The sequence below is a fragment of the Fukomys damarensis genome, unplaced genomic scaffold (assembly GCF_012274545.1).
Source record: "Fukomys damarensis isolate Sample0158 unplaced genomic scaffold, DMR_v1.0_HiC HiC_scaffold_32, whole genome shotgun sequence".
Lineage (NCBI taxonomy): Eukaryota > Metazoa > Chordata > Mammalia > Rodentia > Bathyergidae > Fukomys > Fukomys damarensis.
In genome coordinates this window covers 38,009,803-38,028,304 of record NW_022900944.1, presented here as the reverse complement: position 1 = coordinate 38,028,304, position 18,502 = coordinate 38,009,803, and the positions used below count along the sequence as shown (strand labels likewise).

General features: G+C 41.1%; 1 protein-coding gene across 1 annotated transcript in view; it reads right to left on the bottom strand.

The window, feature by feature from the left end:
* Positions 1 to 18,496, bottom strand: part of Znrf1 (zinc and ring finger 1) — a 97,674-nt gene extending 79,178 nt beyond the window's left edge. The window contains exon 1 of the mRNA XM_033757830.1: positions 18,205 to 18,496. Within this exon, the coding sequence (XP_033613721.1) occupies positions 18,205 to 18,460 (256 nt within the window). The 5' untranslated portion in view covers positions 18,461 to 18,496. The remainder of the gene's footprint in view (positions 1 to 18,204) is intronic.
* Positions 18,497 to 18,502: the final 6 nt, after the last annotated feature.

Here is an 18,502-nt window from a genome sequence, read left to right as displayed (position 1 = left end):
AAAAAAAAAAAAAAAAAAAAAAAAAGAGAGAGACAAAAGAATTTAGCATTAGTAGACTAAAAAAAAATTATAGCCTACCTCTGGCAGCAAGAAATAAAGCTCAGAAAGATGAAATATGATGAAAGAAGTGGTGGTAGGCAGAGAAAGGGGTGAGCAGGTGGATGAGCCCAAACAAGCAGACGTTATCAAATAAGAATAGCAACAACTAATTCTAGGGTATGAAAACAAAGTGGATTGTAACACTGAACCGCAGCAATGTGTAAGACAAACTGTGGGTTCTTATTTGGGAAGAGAGTGAAGATAATGATTTAACTTTAGAGTATGCAGGCCAAAAATTTAAGAGGAGCTTCTAAAAAAACTGAAAGCTTCCAGATGGTGGGGTGGGGAGAAAGGTACGGATGGAAGTATAGGATAAAGAAAACCCAAAGAATCTCACAGAAGACAGGAAAGGAAGTAAATACAAACAAATATATGGCTAACAAAGATATTAAATAATAATAATATATTTAATAAGATATATAATAAAACTAAATGAAATATTGAAATAACACAACTGTAATCACAGTATTTCTAAATTAATTTAAATTGTCAACTACAGGATAGTTGGAGTCAGGCATAGTGGCGCACGCCTATAATCCCAGAACTTGGGAGGCAGATACAAGAGGGTCACAAGTTTAAGGCAACTTCGTGACTTGGCAAGACCTTGTCTCCAAAATAAAAAGGGTTGGAGATGTAGCTCAGTGCAGAGAACCTGCGTTTAACCCCCAGAATCCAAAACAACAAAAACAAAAAACATGCTCTCTAGAAAAATAATTTTCCAGGAAGATACAAACTACCTACAATAATTTCAAACCAAAAAGAAAAAAACTTGCAAATCCTATGAAACACTGGTATATTCAGTCATAGCTCTCTTAGGAATTAGTGGATTAAGAACACCAAGTTTAGTAAAATTTGAACAACACAACTAATAAACTTAAGTCTAAGGATATACAGAAGCCAATTTCACTCAACATTTGAAATACAACCTTCTCAAGCACAAATGAAGTATTTTTGAAAACTGATTTATGCATGCCACAAATCAAATATAAATAACAAGCAGTGACATGCAGACTATTCTATGGCTAGGTATAGTGCAATTAAATTATAAGCCATTTCAAAAAGTTTTTAAAATTTAAAAATACAATTGTATGTAAGCCATGATTCAAAGAACAAATCGTAACAGAAATTAAAATATACTTAGTGCTAAATGAAAAGGAAAACACCATAGATCCTAAATTATGAGATCTAGACAAAAGTATTCAATGGGAAATTATAGAGCAAAGACAAAAGGCAAAGCCAGACAGAAAAACAGAGTAAGCCCAAAAAAGGTAAAAAAGGAAAGATAAAATACAGTTGAAAGTAGAAAGCAATGAAATAGACAAAAAGATAATTATCAAAATAAAAAAGCAAGCCCTTTTTTATTGTCATTTTGGTTTTTTCTAGACAGATTCCAGGACAGCCTTTCAGTGACTCACTATACAGCCTAGGCTGGTCTCCAACTCACAATCCTCCTGCCTCAGCCTTCCCTCCCCAGTGCTATGATTACAGGTATGCACCACCATGACCAGCTCAAAATAGACTTCTGGCAAGACTCAACAAAAATTTTTTTTAATATATGTAAACAATATTAGGAATGAAACTGGGGACATAATAAAGATAAACACAAATACTGACTTAAAATATATGCCTTATCAAAACTGACGTAGGGACTGGGTATATAACTCAGGGTTTGTAACATGTCCAGACATCCAAAAGAGAATACTAACTCATTAAATGTTGAAAGAAAGAAAGAAAAGAAAAGAAAGAGAGCAAGCAGGCAAGCAGCTAGGAGCAGTGGCACAAACACCTCTAATCCCAGCTATTCAGGAAGCTGATGCAGAAAGATGGCAAGTTCCAAGCCAGTCTGGGCAATTTAGCAAGGCCCTATCTCAAAAATATAAAAGGGCTGAGGGTGTAGCTCTTCTTGCCCAACATATGCAAGACGATTAGGTTCTACTCTCAGTATGGGGGGAAAAATCACAACCAAATAGTTTATTTCAAGAATATAAAGGTACTATAACATTTTTTAAATCTATTAATATAATTCAGTTCATTTACCAATGAGAAAAGACTGTACGATTATCTAAATAAATGCAGGGCAGCCGGGCGTGGTAGCGCACCCCTGTAATCCCAGCACTTGGGAGGCTGAGGCAGGAGGATCGCTGTGAGTTTGAGACCAGCCTAGGCTACATAGTGAGTTCCAGGTCAGTCTCAACTACATAGTGAGACCCCATTTTAAAAAAATAAATGCAGGGAAATGTTTGATAAATACCTATTTGCGCTAATCAATCTGGCCAACTAGGAATAGAAGAATGTAAAGGCTATGAAAAACCAAATGCAATACTTCTAACGTAGGAAACATTCCCATTAAGATTAGGAAAAAATAAAGATTCCCATGATTATAGATTCTAACAATTTGGGGGGGTACCGGGGATCGTACCAGGTCCTTGCACTTGCAAGGCAGGTGGCAGCACCACTGAGCTAAATCCCAGCCCTCTAACAAATTTTTTATAAAGGAACCAGCCAGCACTGGGGGGGCGGGTGTTGAACTGAGTTTTATCTCCCTAGCCCTTTTTATTTTTTACACTGAAACAGGATCTCACTATGCTGCTCAAGTGGGCCTCAAACTTGTAATCTTTCTGCGTCAACCCCAGAGAAGCTGGGATTACACATGTGCACTACCTCTGTGGGTTTAGCAAACTTGTTTTATTAGACAGGATCTCATTATCCCAGGTTGGCCTAGAACTCTCAATCCTGGCTAGAAACTCTCCATGCCTGGCTAGAAATCATTAAGAAAGAGAAGCAACACATACAAGAATTAGAAAAAAGGAAGTGAAAGTCATCATTTCTAGAATATGTGATTTGATTTCTATGATGATGCTTCTCATTCAAACTATCAGACTTGGGTGAGGATGTAGCTCAGTGTTAGAGTTCTTACCTACCATGCACAAGGTCCTAGGTTTGATGCCCTGACCACAAAAAAACCAAAACAAAATTATTAGGTCTATGAAAGGGCAACAAAGGCCCGAAAACTTAGCTTATTGGCACCAGCCTGCCTGGCAAGTGCAAGGTCCTGAGTTCAATTCCCAGTACTGGATCCCAAAAAAAAAGTCAACAAGTCTGAAGAATATACAAGAAACCTGAAATAATTATGAAAATTGTAAAAAGCTACTATTTACAGTAACAACCAAAACACTATAAGGTATCTAGTGATAGAGCTAACAAGAGATTCAAGACTTTAAAAAATTATAAACAAAGCTTTGTCTAACAACATTAAATAATACAAGCTTAGAATTACTGATCACTTAAAACCTGTTGGGTACCATTCTGATTGACATGGATATGCCTATAAACTCATTTAATTCATATTAACAGTAAATATATAAGAAATGCTATTATTGTTAGCTGTACTTTCAAGGTAAAGAAATTAAGCACCACGTTGTTAGGTCCTTTACTTGTCCAAGGTTTCAAAACTAAACATCAGCAACACTGGTGTCCACACCTAAGACTGTGGAGCACCAAGCGTGTGACCTTAACCACTACCCTACACTACCTCTCCCAAGAGAGAAAATCTGCCTCTTCCCTGGACATCTGGGGCTTCCAGAAGTTGGGCTCATACTGCCCCGAGGTATGTCGATCTGAAGTCCCGCCTACCGCTGCCTGAGAACATCCTCACATAAAGGAAAGGTCTTCCAAAAAATGGATCTGAGCACAACCCTGGAGCAGAGGGTGGCAGCAGTCCTACCTGGGATCACATAAAGATATAGATCAGCTCTGACTAAAGGAGATCTCGGTACTGAGCCCAGTCACCCTGCGGACCCCGTGTCACTGACGATCACATGGCTCTCTCATTCCCCGAAGCAAGACAATGCAGGCTTCTCAGACGTGAGGTTTCATTTATCAGGACTTCAAGCTGCTGAGCCAAGGAATTAATAAATGTCAACTATTTGTCCTTCTGATAACATCTGAGGATTCTAGCAAAAGATAAGCTGTTTGTATTTGTAGAAATTCTGCAACTTTTCTGTCGGAATTATTTTATAACTTTAAAATCCAAATAAAGTATAAAACATTTATATTCATATTATCTTATAAAAAGCCACCTACACCAGGTTCATGGATAGACAATTTTATAAAGATGGCAAATGATAAAATTCAGTGTAATTCCAATAGATATCCTAACCATTTTTTTCCTCACAGAAGTTAACAAAGCCTATTCTAAAATCTAACTGAAAGCATTAAGTGCCAAAAATAGCTAAGCAGTTTTGGATGTTTTCATTGTTGTCTGTAACATACCAAACTGTTTATTCTGTTGTTTGCAATACAAAGACATAGGGAAATGTTATTGTTTGTGTAATATAGTAGGGGAAAAAATGTGAAACTGCCCATTAGGGTGGGTTTGCCAGATGTCCTGTCATTAGGAAAGAATACCAGTGATAAACAGAGCAGTTCCTGGTACTCTGTACTTCATTTTGCTGATCCTATCTAGAGTCCCTTATTTGTCCTCTAGAAAGTTTCATTTAGCCAGCACAGTTCTGAAAAGGAATCCACTATGGTGAAAGAATATGCCCTTCCCCATAGAAATACTTACTTCACAACTACAGCAATGAAGAGAGTACTGTATTAGCACATGGGTAGACAAACTGATCAAAGCAACAGAACAGCCCAGCAACAAATACAGCAACAAGGAAACCTGACATAGGATAGAGATGGCTCTACACATCAAAAGGGAAAGACTTTACTGTACTGTTCCTAATGGGATGCCGGGAGAGCTATTTATTCGTATGGAAAGAGGAAAATCTATTCCCATTTTACCCCATTCAAAAAATTTAATTCTCCATGGATTAAGTATTTGAATATGAAAAGCAAAAATCTAAAAACTTTTAGAAATAGATGATAATATCTTCGTGACCTCAGGAGAAGAAAATATATAACACACAAATGCATAAACTGTATGAGAAAACATCTGACTAGTCAAGCATCATATACCATTGAGTTAACCATAGGAAATCACAAGAGAATAAAAGATCAACCACAAACTAGAAGATGCTTCTGCATTACACATCAAAACAAAGAATTTACCAGAAACAAAACAAAGCAAAAATATACTCACGTAAACCAGCAAGACAAGGAGGAATCACCCAAATAAACATGGGTTAGAGACATAAGCAAGCATTTACACTATTTCGCAGAAGATGAAACACAGTATCATGAGTATTATATGCCAATTACATATAAATACATTTCATCAAGTATATAAATAACAACCACAATGATATTCTAGTCCCACCCACCAGAATTTGCCAAAAATTAAAGTATGACAATACCAAGTTTTAGCAAGGACACAAAGCAAGTAAAACATGCTATTTTGGGAGCATAAATTGTATATTAGGTATCTATTGTATAATATTTAATTAGGAGCTGAAGATACACACACATATACGTACACATATATTTCATGACTAAGAATATGCCCTAGAAGTGTGTATGCAAACATGGAAAAGAATTCTTGAGGCAAATGAAAATAACTTTAACATTCACTGATAAGAGACAGAATGGTAGATAGCAATATTTGTGGTAAAATCATAGAATATAGCAATGAAAATAAATGTATCATACCAATAAGGAGTAAAATGCATTTCTGTATCTTAAATGTTTTTGTAACATATATTCTATACAGATATGGAAGGATATAATTTACATAAATAAATATTTCAAACAGATACATGCAGAAAAATGTGAACAGTAGGATAAACAGCTGAGCATGGTGGTGCATGCCTATAACCCCAGCACTTGGGAGGCTGAGGCAGGACTGCTGCAAGTTCAAGGCCAGCCTGCGGATGTAGTTCAGTGGTGCAGTGCTGCCTGGCAATTGGAAGATCTAAGTTCAATTCCCAGTACCAAGAAAAAAATGAAAAAACAAAGCTAACCTGAACTATACAGTGAGACCCTGTCTCACGGAGAGAAAAAAAAAAGTCAGGGGCAATGGTTACCTTTGAGGAGGGACTGAGAAAGTAGGACAGGGTAGGGTACAGACAATTACCTGTAATATTTTAGTTACTCATCTGCTTGGTAAGTAAGAATACTACCTCTTTTGAATTCCTGAAATAGTTCAGTTTTTAGAAAACATTTTGGATACCAAAGAGTTCTTATTCAATCACATCGCTATCTGATTTCCTGAAATGTTCCAGTGAAACCAAAATTGAAACCACACAAACCCTTGTTCTTTTCCACTTAGCAATCACGGGACTAAAACTTTATGAGTTCATTCCTAAAAGTGAACGCGAAAAGGAAGCACCTGGTTCCAGCCCGAATCCCATTAGATGCACCCACAAGACCCTCACATAAAACAGAGACAGGAAAGTAATTCCTACTACTCAATAAAAGTGATCATCACTTTCTCCTTAAATGTTTTAAACTCCTTGGGCAAAACATACTTTGCAATGATGCTGTTATAATAAAGTGTAACTTTCTGCTACATAACCTAGGAAAAGCTGGTCTTTCCACAGAGATTCCTGTTGCTTTTTCCTTATTGAAGGAGTTGGTAAAGGTCACTGCTGAGGGATATACAGTATCTGTACCCTCAGGGCCCACAATTCTCCCTCCTGGTGTTGCCCTTGTACCCTTTCCTCTATTAGGTGTTGCTGGCTCTTATGCATCAAACACTGACTTCCTGCTTCCCCTTTTCTGAGCTCTGGAGACTCAGAACCGGTAAAAGGCTTTGAAGAAAAGTACAAAGCCAGGAAAACATGGAAGGGAGACAGACATGGCTTTCCGAGTTGTAAAAACCTTTCAGACTTTCCTCTATCTGTAGCTTACATAAAATAGTGACTTAGATATGAGTTCCGAAGAAGAACTGCAAATCAATGAAGCTGACAACAGTTAAAACGCAGGCTTGGGTTGGCAGAAAGGTTTGAGGTAGGTGATTTGGACATTGATATCATAATCTTGGCTTGTTCTAAGATCTTAGTATGTCTAGAACTATTTCCTCCTGTTCACTCTCCTACAAGTGACTGAGTGATGTGTTTATTCTGGGTGACATTCTATGTACTTTAGACCTAAAATCTTAAGCGCACAGATAAGCGTGTATGAATTCACACTTTGTAAAGTGGTGTCATGGTCAGTGCCAAGTGCGTGCTGCCGCTTCACAATATGGAAAAAGAAGGCTCAGACAGTGAGAGAAAGAAACTACTCGTGACCTTTAAGCGGCATCATTAGGTCCACAACGATCCCATAATCCCGAAAGCTGATGTTCTGCCTGTAAATGGCTCTGAACCTCTGACCCTCTGATCCATTTCATGATCTATTTATACTGCAACATTAAAACATTTTGAATGTTGAAGTGCCAATCTCATTGTTCACGCTACTGTGGCCATTCGCTGAGACAGGCTTCCCCATTCTGTTCCGCCGTCCTGCACTCTGAATTCAGGACTGGTGTCAGCATGGAATGCACTGGACTTCTGACACCTTGTGTCCTCTGGTTATGGTCCACCAAGGGATCTATCATCCACAGCCTATTCAAGTGCCTCCCCCAACAGCTACCAAAAAATTCCCCTACTGAGAAGAGCTATTATGAGAAGGGGTGGCTGCTTTGTGACTCACACTGTTTCACTAAAGGATTTTTTTTTTTTTCCCAAACCAATTTCAGAAGAAGAATCCAAAGGTTTTCCAAAGCCACAGCAAAACAGAACAGCTCATAATACTATTTCTCAAAGGTCTGCCACTTCAGAGGAGATTCCTATACCTCAAAATACTGGAAACATTCAGACTCACTTATCTTTTTGTGTTGCATTTGGCCTTTGGGTTGAGAGAGGAGTTAGGAAAGGGACTGAATACAGCCAACATGACTGGGCTTGTCAGCTATTAAGACGGAAGGCAGACAGCTTGTAAGTTACCCTCATCACAAGTCTTAAGACACCTACAGCTCTCCAGGGCAACTGGCTACAGTGGTATGAATGTTTCAGCCACATTTGACCAGAGCTGGAGAAATCAGATAACCTATAGAACACATGGGTATTGGGGATGCTTGTTACAGTAGTAATTAGTGTTAAAATTGTTTGAAGTTGGACACAGCGGCACATACCTTTAATCTCAGCTACTTAGGAGACTGAAGGAGGAAGATCAGGGGATCACAAGTTCAAGGCTAGTCTGGGTGACTTAGCAAGACCCTGTCTCAAAATAAAAAAATGTTTAAAAGGGCTGGTGATATACAGCTCAGTGGTAGAGCATTTAGCTAGCATGCATAAGACCTTGGGTTCCATTCTCACTGTCAAAAAAAGTTTTTTGAAAAGCTATCTTAGATGGTTTTATACCTTAGATGGCATAAATTATCCAAATAGAATAAAACAATATTATAAGAAAGCTAGCTAATTTGTTAGGCTGAAATCCCAAGGGCTCCTTCAAATCCTTGTAGGATTCCCAAAGTCCATAGGCATCAAGATAAAACAATCCTAACAGCCCTCTCTAAGGACAGCTACCTTTGCCAGCAGGAAAAAAGATTACCTGAGGTAGAAATAAACAAAAAGGTCTCCAAAAACCAGAGAAATGTGGGCAAAATGACCATTCCGGCTGGGGTCTGAGATCATAAATTCTCCTTCTAGCTCTGTCCCCAGATTATCTGAGTTATTCCAGATTTCAGTTTTTCCCACATGGTAACAAACCAACTTTGACTTAAAAGATACTAAATATTATAGTACAGAAGTAAACACTTTCAGAACAGCTTTTATTGAATTATGCCTTAATCACAGTTTTGTTTTTGAAGTACTAGGAATTAAACCCACGACCTCATGCATACTAAATCAAGTACTCTACTACTGAGCTATATTTCCAGCTCTTTTTGTATTTTGTTTTGAGACAGGCACTTGCTAAACTGCCCAGGCTGGCCTTGAACTTGTGATCTTCCTGAGTTGGTCTCTGAGTACCTGAGACTATATTCATGTGCCATCACACCCAGCATTAATCATACTTTTGGGAATGCAACGGCCACACTCAGCTTCAACTGTACTCTTCAAAATGGTGAGGACAAAACTGAGTGTGGTGGTACACACCTGTAATCTCAGCCCTTGGGAGGCTGAGGCAGGAAGATTACAAATTCCAGGCCAACCTGAGCAATTTAGCAAGACCTTATCTCAAAAAACAAAAACAAAAAAAAGGCAAATGAACTGAACAGGCACTTCTCAAAAGAAATACAAATGGCCAGTAAGTACATGAAAAAATATTCAACACCTCTACTACCCATTAGGTAAATGCAAATCAAAACTATACTGAGATTCCATTCCACCCCAGTCAGAATGGCTTTCATCAAGAATACAAAAAACAGTAAATACTAGTGAGGATGAGGGAAGAGGATGATTCTTCTACACTGCTGGTGGAAATGTAAATTAGTACAGCCACCATGGAAATCAGTATGGCAGTTCCTCAAAACACTAAAACAGATCTACCATTTGACCCAGCTATACCACTCCTTGGTATATACTCAAAGCAATTAAAATCAGCATACTGTAACGGTGCCTGAATACTCAAGTTTATTGTGGCACACTAACATGAGCCAAGACATGAAACTAGCCTAGGTGCTCATCAACAGATGAATGGATAAAGAAAATATGTGCACAATACAGTATGATTTAGCCATAGGGAGAGCAAAATTCTGTCATTTACAGGAAAATGGATAGAACTGAAGACCATCACACTGAGCAAAATAAGCCAGACTCACAAAGACAAATATTACATGTTCTCCACAATAACATAAAACCTAAAAAAGATGACAGGAAAGTAGAAGAGAGACTATCAGACAAGATGGGGACAAGAGGGAAGGGGTGTAAGGGAAGGGCTGGTAATAGGGGGAAATAGATGCATTTAAAAACACTCCAGAGGGCTGGGGATTTAGCTCAGTGGTTCGGTGGCCTGCCTTGCAAGGACCCGAGCTCAATCCCCGGTGCCACACAAACACACACAAAAACAACAACAACAACCACAAAAACACTCCAGGACCAGGGATTTAGCTCAGTGGTTCCACCGCCTCCCTCAAAAGCACAAGGACCTGAGTTTGATCCCCGGTACCAAAAAAAAAAAAAAAAACACTCCAAAAATATGAAACTAGGGAAAAGGTGGGGCAAGAGGGATGAAGAGGGATAAGAATGATCAAAGTATGTTATGTGCAAGGACAAAGTGCCAAAAGGAAGCCCATTAATCTGTATAAGCAATTGAAAAAGTGGAAAAAGAGGGGAAGACAGTAAATTTTGTTACATGTATTTTACCACAGTACAAAATAATTTTGGGAGCGTCAGTGCTGAAGTGGCAATGTTGTGGAGCTCAGAGACCTACACTTAAAAGACGAGAGGGCCAGGGATTTAACTCAGTGGTGCCACCTCCTGCCTCACAAACACAAGGTCCTGAGTTCAATCCTCAGTATCAAAAAAAGACAGGAGAGGAAATTTCCCTGTGGGTATTTTGTGGCTTGGGATAAATTTTATAAAGGCAGATTTAAAAAATGGTGAATCATGCTTCTAGAAAACAGTGTTCATGATCCAGAAAGAAAAGTGGCTCTAGGGATGACAGAGATACATACTGAAGTCAAAGAATGAGCACCAAGAGTTTGAAAAATAGTTCTTTTGATATTCTGACTGAGAAGATACAGGATTCTTTATGCCCGGACATAAGAGGAATTTTTTTAGTAAGTACTTAACTGGAATGAAAAAAAAAAAATCATCCACCCCAGCCCAGAACTAGGCTTTAGGAAAAAACAGTGTAACTGAAGAACAGAGAAGAAATAATACTCTCATAGCAGCCTCATGACAAACACCTAAATTTGTTCATTCAACAGAAAAACTTATGAAGAAAATAAAGCAGTGGTGGTGAAACTATGGCATGAATGCCAGAGCTGGCTGTTTATTATCACTGCAAGCTCTAAAAGGTTCGCCATCACTGTCTACCAGCTGTAATACAGATTCTAAAGGAGTAAGAAAGCAAAGATTCTCGGACAGAATAGCAATGTTGATCATCTTTATAATAAATATATATATATATATTCCCAGCACCTAAAATACATCCTGACATACTACAGGTACTCAACAAATATCAACTGAATAAACAAATGTGTTAACTCAACAAAGTCTCTACACGGGCAGACAGAAAAGGGAAAACAGGAATTCCATCCACTTTGTCCAGATTCATCCTGAGTTACCTGGCTGCCTGGTGAGGTCTGTATGAAAGGGGACAAAATTCAGTCCTTCAGAAGCACCAGCAACCAAAGGTAGCTGGGCCTTAGAAGAAAACTCAGCACAGAAGAGAAGGGGACACTGCCACAATTACTGTGCCTTCTGTTCAGAGCAACTTCAACTCTCAGGACCAAGGCAGATTGGATTACGCTCCTATGTAGTTGAAAAATGTTCTTGCTGGCTGAATTTACCCACTGGATGCCACAGAGAAAAAGAAAATATGCCTAGAAAATAAGTTAGTAGTTTACCAATACTGAGAATAATACCAATGCATATACCAAAAAAGCATTCAGAGTTGTTTTTTGTTTTTTTCTCCATTTTGGAAGAGAAAAACTAAATCCAGGATAAGTTGAGTTTCAGATACTGACACTCTTCTGACTATTCTTTCAGAATTTTTGTTACAAATTCAGATTATGAGACCTGTCCTCAGCTCTACCGAACTCTGGGAGTCACCGCATTGCTACTGAGCTCCCTAGAGAACATGAGCTCAGTAAAATTTAAGGATGCTTTGGAACCATTCACAGAAATCAGAAGAGCTCCTTTATATTTGCCTCCTTGTTATAGATCCAAGAGAACACCATAAATTTTTATCATGCCTTCCTTAACTTTACTTAGAGTTTACAGGGATCCTATGAATTCTCCTTTTCTTACCTCCCAACCGATGAAGGTGGTAATCCCATGACTTACAGAGCCAGAGAGAATGAAAGGTAAACAGTCCTATCAGTCCAGAAAGTCATCCTCTCAGCTGCCTCTTTAAGGTTAAACTTCGTTCTTTATTTGCCTTACATTTGAAGGTAGACGTTCAGCCTACCACTGACCCCTTTTTTTACACACCACAAAGACAGGAACCCATCTGTTGGATCCAAGGATAAACCTGTATCTTTATGAGAATTTAAGATTCCAAAGTGAAAGGTGCCAGATCTCTCTGAAAGTGCCTCTCTTGTAGTCAAGTCTATCCCCAGAGTGCTATGAATCACTTGACTCAGACCGGGCCATGGCAAAACTTGGAAAAGAAACAGATTGAAATTTATACACATCCATCATTCTGAAAGACTGGCATTAGGATTTAGGTTTTGAGCTAATTGGACGATTCTAGTACTACAACCTCAGTGATCCACTATTGCTAAAAAATACCCCTTCCTACAGGTTAGTAGGAGCAGGACCAATATCCCATTCAGGTCTCCACCCTAGGAAGTTTTTTTCCAGTTTTGAAACTGTCAAAAGAGGTTTAGCTTTATAACTGCTGGTACTAAAACTTTGGTGCCAAATAGGCTTGGGTTGAATGCCATATCTGTAAAAATACAAAGCATGTTCTTTCTCCCAAAAGGAACTAGAGCTCTCTCTCTTAAGAGTGACCTGGCCTAGAGTAACCCCTGTTATGTATGTGGGGTGGATCTTTGTTCAATATCGAAATGTACACATCCCATAAAACAAACAAAGAATTGAACCACTGTTGCTTGCAATGTCTTTCAAACCTCATGAAGAATAGTTGACTACAAACCTCAAGAGATTACCTATACTGAGGTAACTTTTCTAACAAAAAATAAAGCTTCTTGGTAATAGAAAACTAAAAATTCTGCTTTTAAAAAAGTCTTAGCTGGGCATGGTGGCAAATACCTGTAATCCCCACATTCCAGCATGATTACAAATTCAAAACTTCAAGGCCATCTTGGACTACACAGTGAGACTCTGTCTCAAAAAGTAAGAGGGGGAGGGAAGGGAGAGAAGTGAGAGAGGAGGGAGGGAGGGAGGGAGGGAGAGAAAGAAAAAAGAAAAGAAAAGAAAGCAAGGGTCTTCATTTAGAACTTATGCAGGGCAGGATCAGTACCATGCTCTTTGGAAACCACAGAATGCTTTTCCTTCTTTGGAAACCAAGTAAAGGCCCATTACCTCTAGCACACCTATGGTGAGAGACAAAGAGGCTTTCTAGTCCATTTCAATAGAGGTGGCAACCCTCTCTCATTATTTAAGAATAGAGAAAATTAAGTCACTTGAGAACCTTAGTGTGGCAGTCAAATAGAACCTGGGATATACCGCTAGCTTGCTCAGAGACTTATCAAAGTCACCTCTTCTCAGATTCAAGTGAGAACAGTGAACAGCTTGGGTTTTTCTGAATGTGGACATGTACACCCATATGTAACTAAAAGCTACAGTGAAACCATCAGTGAACAGCCATTTTATAGCAGGACCTAGAAAGTAACCTCCAACATGGATCCTCCAACATGGTGGATCCTCCATGTTTTGTCTCCATATCTGGTCGCCCCCATTCTAAGATGAACAGGGTGACGACAGGAGATTGACCAGGCCTCCAGAGGAGCAGCCAGACAACCAGCAGGAGTTGCACATGGCCCCCTCCAGCAGAAGTGGCACAGTAATTACTTGCACAGTAATAGGAGGGACCCTCGCTGCTTCGGAAAGCAGCCCCTCAGTGCAGCCACGGTGATGCACTGCCCATCGGGGAGGTGACACTCAAGAAAGCACCAGTGTCCTTCCATTTGGGTGTTACATTCCCACAGCTGTAAATGTCTCTTGCCCATCAAGCTCTGAGTGATGACAGAAGTGTCTCCACTGTCCATTTTTATGTCCTTTGGCTTTTGTGAACACTGTTTCACAAGACCCCAGGGTGACTATGCAAAGTAAGCAGGGCAGGTACTGGCACCACTTGCCAGTAACAAGAAACAGTGACTCTGAGGTCAAATGACCTACCTGCCCATGGTCACAAGTCAGGCAGTTAATCACCAGCCCAGTCAGGAGATGGGCCTAGCCCTTTCCTCACTGGCCAGCAGTTTCCAGGATACCACCTTGCTGTTTTCTGTTTCCAGATAACAGGCTAGACATAGAGAATAATGGTTAAGGGAACAGGCTCTGGAGTGGCCAGACCTATACTCCAGTCCTACTTCTTTTTTTGTTTTGTTTTTTGAGACAGGGTCTTGCTATGTAATTCACAATGGCCTGAACTCACTAAGTAGAGCCCAGGATGGCCTGGAACTCATGGCAGTTCTCCTGCCTCAGCCTCCCGAGTGCTAGGATTACAGTCCATGTGCTACCATGTCCATGTCTCCAGTCCCACTTCTTCTACCTAAAACTTACTAGCTGTATGATTTTATGTGGGTTCCTCAACTTCCCCCTAAACCTGCTTCCTCATGTAAAGGAGAAGGGAATAATAGCCTTATCTCATAGTTATACTGATGATTAACTGAGATGATGGACACACAACACTCAAATTCGTACTCAGAAAATACCTGTGCTAGGCAAGACACAGAACAAATTACAGCAGTGATCAAAAGACAGCCCTGCTCTCGTGGAACTCAGAATTTGGTCAAAATGTAAGAAGAAAAAAGTAAACCAGTAAGTAAAACATTTATAAAGTATGCTAAGAACTATGAAGGACACTGGGTGTGGTGGTGCATGCCAATAATCCCAGGCAAAAGGCTGAGGCAGGAGGAATGTAAATTCAAGGCCAGATTGGGCAGCTTAGTGAGATCCCATCTCAAAATAAAATAAAAAGGGTTGAGGATGTAAGTCACCACAAAAACAACAACAAAAACAAAACAAATTGGCCCTTCCTGTGATTCTTTCTAGTATTCACTGCTACCCTGATGGTTTTATTGTTGTTGTCTGCAGTACTGGGGATTAAACCCATGGCACTGTCACTGTGCTACATCCTCAGCCTTTTGTTTTGTTTTGTTTTGGTTTTTCAAGACAGGGTGTTACTACATAGCTGAGACTGTCCTGGAACTCACTATGTAGCCTAGGCTGGTCGGGAACTCACAGCGATCCTCCTGCCTCAACCTACCGAGTGCTGGGATTACAGGCGTGTGCCACCACGCCTGGCTAGCCCTTTTTATTTTGACCCAGGGTCTTACTAAATTACCCAGGCTGGCCTTGAACTACCAATCTGCCTGCCTCAGCCTTCCAAGTAGCTGGGATTATAGGTTGTACCACCTTGCCAGCAGTATAGGCCAGTTTTTAAGGACAGGCCAATGTTTAAAGGCTGGTCTCTTAGGAGAAAGTTCATTTGAGCCCTTAAAGGATCCAAAGAAGCCATCCATGTGAAGAATGGAAGGAAAAGCATTCTCAACATAGGGAACAGGATGTGCAGGGTCACAGCACAGGGAAGCACAGGAAATAAATGCACTTTCTGGGAAGCACTCAGAAAACATGTGACTGCACTGCATCATCTCATGGGATTTGGGGAACCACCCTTAGGGACCCTTACAGACTGTCACTGCTGAGGATTACCACATCTATTTTTAAAATAGCAAAGATGAAGCTAGAGAGAGGTTATGTGTGTCTTGCCCAAGGTCACAGCTATTCAGAGGAAGAGGAGACTTCATTACTCTACTTCCAGAAGCAGCCTAAGCCCAGTTTTCATGTATTTCAATAATGACTGCTTTCTGTGCCAGGAAGAGTGCCCAAAGCACCTTGAAAACACAAGCAGCAGCCCCATATCAGCTTCCAGGCATCTTGTCAATTATGCCCTAAGATCCCTACCCTCGGAATCTTACCATGCAAGAGCAAAAGCTGCTCAGACCTGAATCAAAGGCTCTAAAGTAGAAATCAACTTCCTTTCTTGCAGCAATGAACAAGAGAAGGGGTGTCCCAGAAAATCCCATGGTCTATTGGTGGAGTGAGACAGAGCCACAGCTGCAGATGAAGGCTCATCTCCAGTGAACCACAGGAAAAGCTAATTACTTTATCTGAAAAAAAAAAAAAAAGAACAAATCCCTAAAGTGCTGGTTCTCAATCAGGGAGGTAAGCACGCCACCAAGGAAATTTGGGGATTCATGAGACATTTTGGGGTGAACTGCAGGACGCTACTGGCATTTAGTAGGTTGGGCCAAGTGTATGTTCAATGTCTCACAAAAAGACAGGATGCTATTATACTATAAAGAATGTTATTGCCAGAACATTAACAGGAGCCTCCCACACACACTTTAGGGATACCCACCCCTAAAAGACTAACAGGCTCCAACTTTTCCTGTATCCTCATGGTTCAATGGGCACTTCCTACCCTCACCTCCACTGCATGAAAAAAACTAAGTCTTCACACATGAAGAGTGTGCAATTTCGGAAACCATTTGTAGGCGTGTAATTTTAGCATGACACCTGGTAGGGGAATAAGGATAAAGAAGTTTCTAATAAGAGGAAGACTTGAGAAATTTCAGCAAAAAGAGAATTCCCTTTCTTCCTCTTCCACAAATTACATTTGTTTTGCTACACACAAAATTCTGTGATTTTAGAGAAGCTACTTATAGTGCTTTTTCAGTTTAAAATCAGATACTAATGACAGTTCTTTTAAAAACCATAATCATCTCACAAAAACAGCTGACTCCTCCTGGCTTGAACTGCATTGGAAAGATTAATTTCAAGATGCCTAAAACTGATCAGATGACTGAAAGTGCCAAAGAAAAATGTGCATCTCTTTCAGGACAGTGCAATGCAGACCACAGAAACTCCAGGGGTTTGTTCAGGGTTTTAAATACCATTTTAATAGCAATTCAGAGCCAGGCGTGGTACTACACGTCTGTAATCCCAGCACTTGGGAGTCTGAGGCAGGAGAATCGCTGTGAGTTCAAGACCAGCCTGAGCTACAAAGTGAGTTCCAGGTCAGTCTCGACTACATAGTGAGACCCTGTCTCAAAAAACCAAAAAAAAAAAAAAAAAAAAAGCAATTTGAAAGCACTTCCAACTGCCACACTAACTTAGTCATCATGCTCTCCTAAATTATTTCACAAACTAAAGTTTATAGAACAAAAATGAAAAGCAAACTTTGCAGGAAGAAAAAAAGAGCCTACCCTATTTTCAAATAGCAGTGATTCTCCATTAAATACCCTAAGGACAGGAAAAAATTTTCTCCTGTACAATACCTATGATTTCCCAACTTACCCGGAGTCTGAATATGTACTTTCTTCAGTCACTCACCAATTAGTAAAGAGCAGCCCCACACCCTCTCTGACCAATTTTCTAGAAGCCCGACAGGGCTTCTCAGGATAGCCAGACAGACCTGTTTTCCTCCACAAACGTCTGCCAGGCCTTTCCTGCCCTGCCCGCTAGTGCATGGGAAATCCCCCTTCAAGCTCTAGCTGGCCTGTTACCAAAGTTCCAAAATGAATTCAGCCAGATTCTTTGAATCCTCCTCCCCGGGTCATGTGCCAACAGCCGGGCAATAGTACCCCACCTTGCCGAGCTCTTGGTTAGGAAAAGATGCAGATTCATAGGAAGAGCAGAGCACTTAGCATGAAGAAGAAGAAAAAAGATGGTGGGATGTGAAAGTCATTGAGCCAAGCCTACTGCATGACCAGAGCCCCAGTCCTGCAACACCAGAGGGAGAGGCCTTCATACAGCAGGCCACACCTGTCTATACCAGCTGCCTGCTCCATCTTAAACAATTCAAACAGATCTCCAGCAAAACTAGGCATCCCCCTTCTCCCAGCGAGAGCCCTCATCCAAGCACCAGGCGACCCCAATTTTCTTTCTTTTCACTCTTATTCAGTTAACAGTTTCTGGTCCAATTGGCCCCCTCCCCCGCGCACGCCTTAAGGTGAGGTAGGCACAACGCTGCAGCGGCAGAAAGAAAGCACCCAAGCCTGCTCTTGCTGTAAGCCAGAGGAGACCTCTACTCTGAGGATAGTGATGCCCATAAACGAGACTTCAGTGGGCAGGCTTCCTGAATTGCCATCCACAAGTGAGCACACGCCTGGAGTCCCAAAACGCCGGGCTCCGCAGCCTCGTGGAAAGCCTCTTTTCTAGATACGAGGTATCCCATTCATCCTCTGGCATCGGGAACCAAAGGACAGGCAGACAGGACTGCGCTCCATACCCAAATCCTGGCTCGCAGGAGGTCTGGGGCGCCCCGGCGGGCCCTCCCTTGCACTCCACCCTCCGAGGCCTCCGCCACCCGTAGACTCACCACTGTGCGAGCTGAACCACCTGGGTGCGATGTGCAGAGGTAGAGCATCCGCTAGCGAGGCTCGGGAGCCCAGGTACAGCATCCCGTCTCTATGGTGACCGCCGCCCGTCTCCTGGTAACCATTACCGTGGGCATAGGTGGAGTCGGACGCAGACCCTCCGCCGCTGGGCGCCCTCTCGGAGTTGCCAGTCCCCCGGGAGGCTGGGGTGTAGAGGCCAAAGGGCACTCCGCCGGCCGTGCTGGGGTCCATGCCCATGCCCGCCACCGAGCTGACCGAGCGGCTGCGCAGCCCCATAGC